Below are 13,634 nucleotides of genomic sequence, written 5' to 3'. Positions count from 1 at the left end.
TGTTAATGACCCAAATATATTTCTTTTCTTTTAAATCGTAAGGGATATTAAAAATATATTTGCTTTTGTTGAAACATCTCACAAAGTTAGAGTATTCAGAACAGGCGAAGGTCTACTCTAGAGATAGAGGTATGCAATCAGAAATACTATAAATGGAAGAAAATAACATTAGAAGTTGAACCTATGGAGAATAAATCATTGAACTCATAGTGAATGTCAACACCAAGGAGACTTTCTGTCATAGAAATACCTATTTAAAATAGAAATTTAGTATTAAATGTAAAGGTCAATCAAGAGATTTTACCATGGTCAATTTCTTGTTGATTTTACCATGGTCAATTTCAACATTCTTTCATTATAGACACTTAGAATGCAAATAAATATTAAAATTGCAACTCTTATCTCCAGAAGATGATCATATCAGAACAATGATACAAGATACGGGTAAATGTGTGTGTGTGTGTGTGTGTTTTATTATTCTTTGTTGTTTTTTAACATTTGGAGTCTTTTGCGATGTGATCCAATATCACTTTTCCTCTAAACATTCTATGGACAAAAAAACACTAATGGTAGCCACATTTAACTCTTAAGTGAAAGAAAGGCATTTAGATACTATCCTGCAAATTGGAAGAAAAAAAACCCCGAAAGAGCAGACAAAATAGGCCCTTAAGAGAAATGCATGCAGCAAAGTGACAGAGTAGGTCGTCGGAACTATTTTTTGGTCAATTTGCTTCAGCAATTTACTACACGCATTCAATAGAAATTTCATGTCTAGTTATCTTTAACTTTTTATGAATTTCATATTAAGTTTTAAAAAATCATGTTGTCATTTAAAAAAGTGTGATGAGAAATCGTTGTGTGATCAAGTGAATATATTGAATAGAATGGTGCTTGATTCAAATGACTAGCTTCTTGGGAAAGAGAAAATCTAAGCACGGACATATCAGTACACTCATCTCTCCCACGGCTAGCTGCACATTTTATTGTATCATTCAACCTTAATTAACAGGCTAGGATTATTTTGAAAAAAAAAAAAAGTAAAACAAATGATAATGCAACTAGTTTGGAATGAAACTAATCCATGCATATAGTGAGTAGCCTACAAAACTAGTCAAGCCACAGTTTCGTCCGTCTCTTGCAAAGAAGGAGACATTTATTCGGACTTTGATTTGGAGTGGCTCAAGCTTTCAAGCCACCTACTGGTTACAGTCTTTTAAGTCATTTCAGGAGAGGATGGAAATCTGAACGTGAGAGAATGCTTTTCAAACTGCTCCAAGACTGAGACAGCATAACTAAACAACTCTAAAAAGAAGACAAATATTTTCCTGCAAAAATTTCTCAGCCTTTTTTAAAGAAGTCAACTGTATAGAATGAAAAATAAGCTCACTAAAAAATGGTTTTCAGTTTGAACTTTAATGCTTAAGATCTGATATGATGTCAGGGCTTAAAAAAGTCTTAGATAGTACCAGAAAGTAATTTTCAAATTCTGAGTGCTTATCAAAATATGTATTCCTTATCCCATACCTAGAGATTTATCATTTAATACAAGCTTATTGAGGCCAGCTGTATTATATGTTTTGGGTATACAGTAGTTTTTGCTTATCAAAATCATTGACCTCTTAAATAAAAATACAAGTGATTCACGATTCATAACTGAAAAACATTGTTTTTTTCTCAACAGTTATGTTACTGTAATTATCCTTAATGTAATACTAATTTTTCATACTGTCTTTTCTTGGCATTCCTAGAGAGTAACATGTAATGGGAGATGTTCTCAGAATGGGCAAAGCAAAACAGATTAATGTGCTCTCTCTTCAGTCAAAATAACTAGGTTACTAACTTCCAGCTGTGGTTAACAAATTAATTCTATCTATGCCTCAATATCATTATTGGTAAAATAGGAAATGAAGAGGAGCTACAAATTTGGAATGGACACAAGGATTTAGTGAACTGAAAACTGTCATGACTGATACATGGTAAGGATTTAAGTATATGAGAGTATGAGAGTACTTTAAAAATTAATGAGAAAATGGGGCCCAGTGGCGTGGCCTAGAGGCTAAAGTCCTCACCTTGAACGCGCCAGGATCCCATGTGGGCGCCGGTTCTAATCCCGGCAGCTCCACTTCCCATCCAGCTCGCTGCTCGTGGCCTGGGAAGGCAGTCGAGGACGGCCCAAAGCCTTGGGACCCTGCACCCACGTGGGAGACCTGGAGGAGGTTCCTAGTTCCCGGCTTCGGATCGGCGCGCACTGGCCCTTGAGCTCACTTGGGGAGTGAAACATCAGACGGAAGATCTTCCTCTCTGTCTCTCCTCTCTGTATATCTGACTTTGTAATAAAAATAAATAAATCTTTCAAAAAAAAGAATCTCCTGATTCTAAAAAAAAAAAAAAATTAATGAGAAAATGAGCCAGCTCCCTGCCTGTGGCATCGGAAAGCAGTAGAGGACAGCCCAAACCTTTGGGATCCTGCACTGGCCTGGGAAGCCTGGAAGAGACTCTTGGCTCCTGGCTTCAGACCAGCTCAACTCTGGCCACTTGGGTAGTAAACTAGTTGGTGGAAAACCTTTCTCTCTGTGAAATCTGCTTTTCCAGTAAGAATAAATAAATCTTAAAAACATTTCATGGAAAAATGGAAGTAAAAGAAAATGTACATTTTCGATGAACTTTTTGAAAATCTCTTGCATACCATTTTTTTTTTTATCAAGTACTATGACTGAGAAAGTTTGTTATAAAAATTCAGAAGGTGGTTTGAGTAAAGTAGAATCATGGCACTTCAGAGCTGGAAGATATGGAGCTCTTAAAAATCCATGCATAGTTTTTTCATTATACACATTTTAAAGGTCCTTCATGTACAAGAATATCAAAATGTTTTGCACCACAATAAACTTATCATTCAGATTCATTTTCTATGAGCCTTTTGAAATAAACTGATAAAAACTGTGCTCTGGGAGCTTAGATTTAAAATGCTGGAAAAAGCTATCCCTTCATGGCTTTGAGATGTTTTACCTAATGGGATTTCCTATGCAATGTATTGGAAAAAAAATCTTGCTATTAAGAAACATTTGAAAGTCACTGTCAATCCTAATCCCTTATTTCAAAGATTAATAACTGAAAAGAATTTATAACTTGTCCAGAGTCTTACAGCAGAAGTTAACAGCAGAACTAATGTAGTTTCCTGTTTGTCTGAAAACAAGGTTTAGGAATGGAAATATGGGTCATTAAGGCTCTAACGTTGCACATTAAGATTAATAAAAATATGCAGAACCAAAAAGAATATTTGCAATTTGTCTTCCTGAGGGACTCTAAGTAACCACTCAAACTCATTTAAAACATGGGTATCTTTTTATAGGGGAAAGATAGTCAGATAACATACAGTGAATTTTCATTCCGGATGTAGATGTAGAGAAGATGTCAACTTTAAAATTAATTAAATTATAATTAAAATTAATTAAAGTTATAATTATAATGATAGTCATAATAAAATCAAGTTATTAACAACATTTACATTTAAAAGCTTCATGAAAATGTGCAGTTTATTTAAAAGAACAACACATTTTTCATGCTGTCAAAATAAAGCCATACCAGTCCTACTTTCTTTCTTGCTATAGCAGAAATGTTTTTAGTCATAATGTTCAAAAGCTAGTATTCTAGTCAACTAGAACTCTTTCTCTTTGTTTTAACCCTGGTACTGAAAAATTGTCTTAATATAACCCCGCTCCACTTGGTTTTAACTCATGATACTAGAGTAAACCTGACTTTAACATATTGTTGATAACTGAGACTCTTGCTTGGTGTAGGGTCATTTTCCACCACATAAATTCTTATTCTACAGTACTGTGCTTGTAGACATAACAGAGGAATATTACCAACAAGATTAAAAAAAAACAAAGCAAATCACCCAAATCTAAATCCCTGATATGAACTAATTGTATTATTATCTGATGTATTTTTGAAAGGACAAATTTATATTCTCTACTGAAGTTTGTCCATTGTTTCATAAAGATCAATGAAGGGTTATGGGATTTCTTCATAGCTTCAAATTTAGTCCCTGGAAACATTTGAATAATGGTAGAGCTTAATATAATTTATCTTCTCAGTTACATTTTCACAATATCAACAGAACTATTCTTTGGGGGAAAAATCTTTGCATTTAATTATTTAGTCCATATATATATATTGTATATATATATGTCTCTGTGTGTGTGTATATATATATATATACACAAAATAAAATATGAGCAAGACATGAGAACCAGTAACATTTACACATCTTTAAATGCTTTATGTTAAAGTTCTTTATTAACTTGACTACTTAAAGACACATTTTTGTATTAGCATGCAGGGTTAATATCAATTTTCTGATAATTATTTTCCATTGGTTTTGGTGTTCTAAATTTTTCCATGTCTTGAGAGTTTTAAAATTTTGCACTTTCTACTTTAGTCTCAAAATCAAATTGAGTATCTTTACTTAAAATGGTATACTAGTTTGTTAAAATTTTTTTTTCAATATCAGACAGCTATAGGGAAGTGATTAAGAGCTTGTTTCAATGGTAAGAATTCTTCTAGAATAAAACAGATATTTTTGAGCATTCTCTCAGTAGCAAGCACTGATTGAGGAGTACAAAGATTTATTTAAAAATTTCCACTATAAATAATTAGTTATTTAATTTAAAAAATAAGACTTAAAAAATTCAGATTCTAAAATTTAAAGGGGCTAAAGATTCTTTGTTAAGTCTGAATCAATAAAAAATGAAATTTAACAGCTAATGATAAACATAACAACTTAATGATTATACTGAATAGTATAATCTTGAATAGAAATTGTAATATATTCAAAATAAGTGCTATGATTTAAAGGAAGGCCATTTTTTTTCATTTTTTAATGAGGGAGCATTTAACAAGTCCTGTTTTAATTTCTGTGTTGTGGAGACAGACTAACTAGTTTTTAGAGCATCTTGAAACAAGAAAATGACAGCATTTTGACAACTCTCCTCTTGATTCTCCAAGAATGGCAAAGTTGTACAGGTTTATACAATGAACCCTAATCATCCAAAAGGAAATTTATTGCACAATAATGTGAAGATAATTGCATTTATAAAGCTTTGTTTTTCCCTTTCTCAGTGTCACAAATGATGACAATTAAAACTTTCTAGTTTTAAATAAGGGACTAAAATTTTGCATCTGAGACGTGTAGTCTCAATGTGTTTATTCCTATGGGCTAAGAGGAAGACGTGAATGGTCACCCCCCATGCTGGATGAGAGAGACCATCTATTCAGAGTAATTGTGCAAAAGTCACTAGCCAGTTCAACTATGGAAAGTTTTGAATTCTTAAAATCACAATTTTGGTTCAGTTTCACTGACTATTCAGCAGTTTCCACACTGACAAAACTGTGGGGAGAGAGGGAAATAGTTAAGACTTCAACATCTCCTTTACTCTTGATTATAATTTAATATACTTAAACTTTAAATATGAATTGCTTTTCCTTTTTACACAAGTTATAAAAATAAGAGGCCCTGTTTACACAGTTGCATTTTTATGAAATTCGCAGTTTGAAAAAAAAGCTTTTTAAAAAGTGGTAATTAATGCTGTTCTTCGAATATGCTGTAACCTTAGAATTATTTTTTGAAATAGTTTTCTGAATTTCACCCATTAAACATCTGAAGATAGAAGTTTTATTTAGCACTAGACTAAAACACACTAAGGACTGAAGAAATGTAAGTTTGCTTTTTCTTCTGTTTCCATATACATTTCTTTATATGTGGCACCCCCTGTATGACAGCTATCATTATTATATTTAAATTTTATATATTGACAAAATGCAATCTACTTCTGTAAGCATTGTGCCGTTCAACAGTACTATTATTAAATTTACATACCACAGTTTAAATTACATCCTTTTCAGGAATGGTGAAATGCTAAAACTCAAAGATCTAACTGCCTTACTGGAATGAGAGTACAATTTACAAATACAATAATTACATTTTAAAACCATTAACAATATTACACCTAGAAGTAAATACTGTAGGACTGGTCATCATGGTATTGTGTGAGGGAAACCATTGCTGAACGTCACTGACTTCTTAGCTGGAAGATCCCAAGTGCAGATCTTGGTTTATTTTCATCAAACCAAAATGAAAACCTGTTTCTCATACAACAGTTCTTAATTATATAAATCCTTCAAATCTTGCATAAGATTTTATTAGTTATCTGCCAAGTATTTCCCTGGAAAAAAACACACACAACATATCAAATGGTTATCTGCAGGTCAATAATGTGAGTATTACAGGAGTAACATTTGACTTCTTTCTGCTATATCTTTAGGAGCCAACTATGCACACTTCAGGGGTGCAAACGAAGATTATTTTCAGTTTATAGATCAGCCAGCTGCCTTTTTGCATGCTAACAGGTCAATAATTCACAGAGCCTGGAGTTTTGTCTAGAATGTTCTGGCAGATTTGTTTTTAAGATTTGAAAATCCAACTTAATTTTTAGGAATGGTGTTCATATAATTTACTTTTCAACATGGTTATTTTTTTGAAAAAGATAATAATTGCATCAGTACAGCTGGTATAAAACAAGGATTTATCCCAGTATAATACTCAAGCAATGTATCTGGAGTCTCAATTACCAGTTGCATAAAGAAAAAAACAAAACAAAACAAAACAAAACAAAACAAAACAAAAAAACCTTTCCCTTGCATTAGATTTTGCTCTGTGGTTAGGTTCATGGATAAACAGCTCCCATTCATAGCCTAGATTCTTCATGGTTATTATTAAAGATCTTGGCTAAATCTGACAAATTAAAAATCTATGAAGTTCTACTTGAGAACTAAGACTTTTCAAATGGGGGATAAATTCGAAGTTAAGCAGTGTTTATCTTGTCAACAATAAAGATAGGACTTATTTAATTAATCTCATCAAAATATGTATACACCATATTTGTCATGTACATATTCACCTACACATGTATGTATATTATGTCTGTATAGACAGGTAATGACTGGTTAACCCTAATAAGAAACAACCAGAATAAGTAGCGAGAGTTTTCCTGATTCTTTGAGTTCATTATCCTTTTCTTTACTTCATTCAGCAATCAGTTTGCTTTCTGACTGGGATGGGATTGAGAGTACGAGAAGAGAATGAGAAACCCAAAACCTATTTCTTCTAAGGGAGAAGTCATTAAGGCAACATTTTTACAAACGAGGCTCATGAAACCCACTCACCTGCAGCAAACCTTTTTTTGATGAGTGAGAACCGATAACCTGCTCCAACGAGTTCGATGTCACAGCCAGAAAGAGTGCTTCCTTCACTGGTGAATTGTACAACCAATGGGGAAGGTTTACTTGGGCCTTCAGACAGCTGAAATCTTGCCAATAAAGAACCCACCCCTAAAAAAGTACAGTTATAACAGTCAAGATAATATTCTGGATATGATTTTGGAAATTGTATTTAAACTTTCACATCTCAAATCAAATTTGCTAAGAAATATAGTACGTGCTTGGGTGGCAAAATGGTGGTGAGTAAAATTTAACATGAAAGCTGCACCTAGCAAAAGTACAATTTGGCAAGAAATTATAAAACATTTTGGGGCATGCTGCTTGGAAGACATGTTTTCCAACAAATGATGTTACCATCAGGGAAAAGTGATAAGTATCTAATCAGGGAAGACGGGATCTGAGGTGAATGAAAACACACTTTCAGAAAATTTTTGGTTATTTATTTCTTTGAAAGGTAGAGATATGGAGACAGAGAGCTTTCCATTTGACGATTTATGCCCCAAATATCTGAACCAGCATGAACTAGACAAGCCCAAAGCTGGCAGCTGAGAACTTTATCTGGCTCTCCCATGTGGGTGGCAGGGACCCAAATGCTTGAGCCACCACCTTCTGCCTTCCACAGTGTACCTGAGCAGAGAGCTGGCATTCACAGCAGGCAGTCCCTGGAATGTGGGCAACCCAAGCAGCCACTGGACCACTGTACCAACTCCCATCCCACAGACATGTGTAGTAAGAGCAGTTCTGTGTCCAAGAGGTGGTTTATTGATGTGGGGATCTTAGTAAAAATCAACACGTGCAAAAATATTCTGTTAGTACTTTCTGTGTTTTGATTAATCATTGACTAATAGAGTATTTCAGCTTTATATATTCAGTACATCTGTGATTGTATTACCTCCATTTTCTGACTTTTGAGAGATATCAGGGATTTTCCACAATATTCTTTGTTGTTCAGCATTCCTAAAGATAAATGAGGCAAAAGGATTTTGCTTAATGGGCTGTCATATTTTTTCTGTATAGCATTACTTTTTAAATCTGAATCTTGAAACATTACAATTTTTAAAATTGATGCACACACTTGTAAGTTCTCTTATCTCTTACTGTACTCAGCTATAACACTGTAAGATAAACATTTAGAACACAATTCAGATTAAAGAACACATGTGTTGGAATAATAGATGTGAAGTATATAGTTCATGAGTTAATACAAGGGGCTGTCATTTGGTTGAAAAAATTTTTTTAAATGTTCTGTTTTCTTGCTTCTGGCAGTCACAGGAAAGAACAATGGAATGTTCTTTCTAGAACAAGTTCTTTGTAGTAAATGCTGTTGCCATTATCTAGTCAGTTTTTAAACCTGTAACATTTTTAATGTGCCTTTGAATAGTTCTGGAGCTAGAAAACAAAACACTGCGATCCTCAGATTCCCTTGCGGTTTGGCTACTGGCTACAAATTAGGTTCCACTAATACCTGCACAGTTTGAGACACAGAAAGCAGCGACCATTCTCCTGTTTTCTCAGGGGTTTTCCTTTAGCTAGCAGCCTTACAAGATGTGAGGATTACATGGGCAGGGATCTAGCGATTTCCCAATCTAAGAGTGTTGAGAAGCTGTGAGGAGGTGCCACTAGGAGTTTTCTGATTCTTGGATCAGAGTTGCATGGTGGATTCTTGAACTCCTTGGTTCCAATAGAAGTCTTGCAAATTCTCTGCTTCCACTTTAGGTGGTAGAGGTAGCAACTGCCCTAGTAGGTAGTTTTGCAATAGTCTGGGAAATATTCTTGGTGGTCCAGCCTCAATCCTGTTCTTCTAGCCCTTCCACCATTGTGCAAGCATTGACATGCCCATGTTACATCATTTTTGTACTAAAAACAGAGACAGCCATTTCTGTTTCCTCTGCCAATACTTAACTTACAGGTCTGTGATTTCTTCCTATAGGAGACACTAGTCCTAAGAATCCTATGACCCTTTTATGCAGAAGGAACACTTTTGGTAAGGAGAATAGGGACTGGTGATTGCTTACCAGACTGCTGGTGGGAGCACAGCCTGGAGTTTGGTTACTCCACCATCTATGGGGACCAGAAACTGCACGTTGTTGAGGGCCACTGCGGTTGTCATTGCATCCACGTTGTACTTATAATCTATGCGCAGGTCAGTGCTTGCAGGCTCACATCGCCAGTTCACTGCCAGATTCAGAGGTGTGGATTGAATGCCCTGGGCTGACACCTTGCCGAATGACAGGAAAGAGAAAGTTTAAGGCTCAACTGTTAAACTGAAACAAAACCAAAAGCTTTATTTCTCTCCCACACAAAAGGTTTTAGATGTCTGAATGCCATAATGTTGTTTGTGCTGCTCACAAGTGAGCTCTGAGTGAAAATCACCATGAAGGTGGCTAGGTGGAGAAACCAACTCTGGTCCCAAGACCACTCATCATGCTCTGTATTCTGATCAGAAGTTATCTACTTAGAAATGCTCCTCACCTGGAGAAGTGCTTTTGCGATGTGTGAAGGCATGGTTTTGATGTTCCAGTCTCTTGGGTATGTTATTGGTTTCCAGAAACTAAGAATTTATTGCTTTTTTTATTCTTGGTTGATAACCAATGAAATACTATCACGATTTTTATTTTCATTTCAATTGATAGCTAGTGGTCTCATACATTTTTTCATCTATCTATTGGCAATTTGTATTTCATCCTTTGAAAATTATCTGTTCATGCCTTTTACCTATTTCTTAACTGTATTCTTTGTTTTGTTGTTAAATTTCTTGAGCTGATTATAGATCCTGGGTATTAGTCTGATATCAGTTGTATAATTTGCAAATCTTTTCTCACACTCTTGGTTGTCTCTTCACTTTGATCATGGTTTTCTTTACAGTTCAGAAGAAGCTTCTTACCTTCATATAATCCATTTTAAAATTTTTGCTTTAATTACCTATGTTCCTAGGATTTTTTTTTTTGCCAAGAATTCTTTGTCTATGCCTAACTCCTGCAGAATTTCTCCAATATTTTTCCTTTAGTAATATGATGATATCAGGTCACAGAGGTAGATCCTCAGTCCATTTTGAGTTGATTTTTGTGTAAGTTGTAAGGTAGGAGGGGGTCTTGTTCATTTCTGCACACGTAGACCCAAGTTTTCACAGTATCATTTGTTTAAGAGACATTTTCCCTGAATATATTTCAATTTGCTTGTCAAAAATTAGTTGGGTGCGGATATGTGAAATGATTTTGGGGATTTGGATCTACATATCCAATTATGTGCCAGTATGAAGCTCTTTTAATTATAACTGCGCTATAATAAGTGTTGAAGTCTATTATGATAGCTCTAGCTTTGTTTTTGACAGTCAGCTCATCTGGGCTAGCAGGGTATGTTGAGTGCCTCAGCACAGGATGGAAAACAGAACAGCTTGGACAATTCTGGCCAACTACTGGAGCATATTCTTGGGTCTGTGGATGCATTAAGGTGGACTTTGTCAACCAATAGATCTTAGATATAATCTTCTCAATTCTGGAGCAATGAAACTTCTCAGTACTATAAAAACCATTCAAGTAAAGCCCTCAGAACACTCTTCCTCATACTAAGGTCTCTAAGGCCTCATCAAATGACTGTCCCGCAACCTCAGGTGCTAATGTAAATTGACAGCAAGGAATAGTTCTCCCCTCCTCCCCTGAGGACACAAGAGAAAAATGGAAACATTTTCTCCGCTCACCTTTCTCCATATCTAATTCTCCCCACCCTAATCAGAGACCCACATGGGTGTGAGTCCCTCTGAATTATGTAAACAAACAATATTAAAAATAAAATAAAAGTAAACAAAAGATTGCTTTAGTTCTTGGGTCTCTTGTGCTTCCTTATTGATTTTTTTTTATTTTATTTTTATTACAAAGTCAGACATACTGAGAGGAGGAGAGACAGAGAGGAAGTGGAGCTGCAGGGATCAGAACCAGCGGCCACATGGGATCAAGGTGAGGACCTTAGCCACCAGGCCACGCTGCCAAGCCCTCCTTATTGATTTTTAGCCTCTTCTTTTTCCTGAGATCTGAATGGAATATTGTAAGGTATTTTGATTGGGATCATATTGAATCTGTAAACTGCTTTTGGTAATATAGACATTTTGATGATATTAATTCTACCAATTCACAAAAAATGGAAAAGTTTTCAATGTTTTGGTGTTTTCTTCTATTTCCTTCCTTAATGATTATAATTTTATCATAGAGATCCCTCATATCTTTGGTTAAATTCATTATAAGGCATTACAATTTTTTATGACTATAGTGAATGACACTGATTTTATAAGTTCTTTTTTAGCCATAGTATAGAAAGGCTATTCATTTTTGTGCATTGATTTTAAACCCTGTTATTTTATCAAACTCTCTTGTGAGTTCCAGTAGTCTCTCTTTAAAAATTGATTTTATTTTATTTTAGTTTAGTTTTCATGATGCCATTCCATAGGTTCAGAGATTTCCCATTCACCCACCCTATTCTCCCTTCCCAACTGATTTCCTCGAAAGTTTTGTAATAGTATGGTCCTTCAACAACAGTCACAAGTCCACCATTCTGTTATTTAAGTGGTACCTGACATTGTAGATATAAGCCATGGTGGAAAGTCCAGCAGCCTATTGTCAAGATATATTTAACAGTTTTTCTGGGAGTCCAAATTTTATTCAGAAACAGAGATGCATACTGCAATGTGGCTTCAGTATGCTAGTCCAATAGTCTCTTAGTGAGACTTTTTGTTTCGCTATATAGAGAACTGTGTCATGTGCGAAAAAGGATGGCTTAACTTTCTTCTTTTTAAATTTCTTTTCCTTGCCTAATGGCTCTGCATAAAAGTTCTAGAACTGTGTTGAATATTAATAGCAAAAATGGGCATCCCGGCTGGTTCTGACTCTTAAAAGAAAATGCTTTCCAATGTACAATAGCAAACACATGGACACAACCTAGATGCCCATCCAAAGAGGAACGGATAAAGAAACTGTACATCTACCCCATGGAATACTACTTAGCCATTGAAAAGAATGAAATTCTACCATTTACAACCAAATGGTCCCAACTACAGACCATTATGCTCAGTGAAACAAGTCAACCAAAAAAAAAAATTAGCATATGTTCTCTCTGATATAAGGCAACCTTTATGCAAAATACAAGATCAACTGCCCTTTCAATACTGTTTTTGCTTCATCTCAGGGGGTTTGATATTTTTGCTTTTATTTTCACTCATTCAAAAACGTTTTTGTATTTCTCACTTTCTTCACTGACTCATGGGTCACACAATAGCTCTGTTTGCTTCAGGAAGGTCTTTGATTTTCTTTTTCATTTCTTCAGCAACACATTGGTCATTCAGTAGCATGTTATTTAATTTCATGCTGTAAATTCTCTATTTTTCTCTGTTGTTGATTTCATTTTATGGCTTTTCATTTAAGGGAATGTATAGTAACTATGTAGTAGAGACTATCACATACAGATGTGAAGATACAATGCAGTGTGCATCTCTACTTCAAAGTCAGATATGAATTTCCAGTGAAACTATTGAATGCATCTTGACAATAGGATGCTGGATTCTCTGCAATTGTTCATGCCTGCAATATCAGGACACACTTAAACAGCAGAATGATGGATTTATGACCGATTGTGAGGGACCATACTATTGTAGTGACATGGGGGAAATCAGTGGTGGGGAGGGAGTGGAGATTTAGACAGGGAGTAAGGGAAATCTGGAACCTGTGGAATTATATCATGGAATAATAAAATAAATAAATAAATTTAAAAAGGATGTAGGACAAAAAAAAAGTGCTGCTAACTTTCCTCCACCCAATCAGAGGCTGCTATTCCTTTTTTTTCATAAATTTCCTTAAGTTATGGAATTTCTCTTCTATATCCAAGTGGCATAAAGCTTTTTTTAAAAAATCATGAAATGATGCTCTATTTTTATCAGATGCTTTCTTTCTGTGCATCCATTGAGGTATCATGGTTTCTTTATTCAGCTTGTTAATGGAAGGTGTCATGTTTATTTATTTGTGTATGTTGAACCATCCCTGCATACCAGGGATAAATTCCACTTGGTGTTAGCAAATGAGCTTCCTGATACTTTGCTAGATTTGATTAGCTAGTATTTTATTAAGGATTTTTGCATCTATATTGATCAAGGATATTGGTCATAGTTGTATCTTTTTGTGTGTGTTTGGGATTAACATGATGATGGTCTCATAGAATGAGTTTGAAAGGATTTTCTTCTTTTCATTTATTTGCAATATTTGAGCAGATTTGTAATTAGTTTCTTCCACTTTCAGTTATGTGTATCTTTGTTGATAAGTGTATTTCCTGTAGGTTGCAAATAGATACATCTTGTTTTGCATGGTTTCAGGATG

The 13,634-nt window shown here is 34.8% G+C and overlaps 1 protein-coding gene across 16 annotated transcripts in view; it reads right to left on the bottom strand.

Moving 5' to 3' along the window:
- Positions 1-4,257: 4,257 nt before the first annotated feature.
- Positions 4,258-13,634, bottom strand: part of SGIP1 (SH3GL interacting endocytic adaptor 1) — a 328,705-nt gene continuing 319,328 nt past the window's right edge. For 14 of the 16 annotated variants that reach the window (XM_058657629.1, XM_058657621.1, XM_058657654.1 and 11 more), the window contains 4 exons: positions 9,294-9,496; positions 8,171-8,235; positions 7,225-7,389; positions 4,258-6,224 (listed from right to left, as the gene is read on the bottom strand). In XM_058657629.1, coding sequence (XP_058513612.1) covers positions 6,202-6,224; positions 7,225-7,389; positions 8,171-8,235; positions 9,294-9,496 — 456 coding nt within the window. In that variant the 3' untranslated portion in view covers positions 4,258-6,201. Of the gene's footprint in view, positions 6,225-7,224; positions 7,390-8,170; positions 8,236-9,293; positions 9,497-13,634 lie in introns of those variants that run through there. The other 2 variants (XM_058657699.1, XR_009244460.1) reach the window with 2 other exon arrangements.

This window comes from Ochotona princeps, chromosome 2 (assembly GCF_030435755.1).
Source record: "Ochotona princeps isolate mOchPri1 chromosome 2, mOchPri1.hap1, whole genome shotgun sequence".
Taxonomy (NCBI): Eukaryota; Metazoa; Chordata; class Mammalia; order Lagomorpha; family Ochotonidae; genus Ochotona; species Ochotona princeps.
Note: the sequence above shows the minus strand (reverse complement) of the source record. Positions and strands in the feature narration are given on the sequence as shown.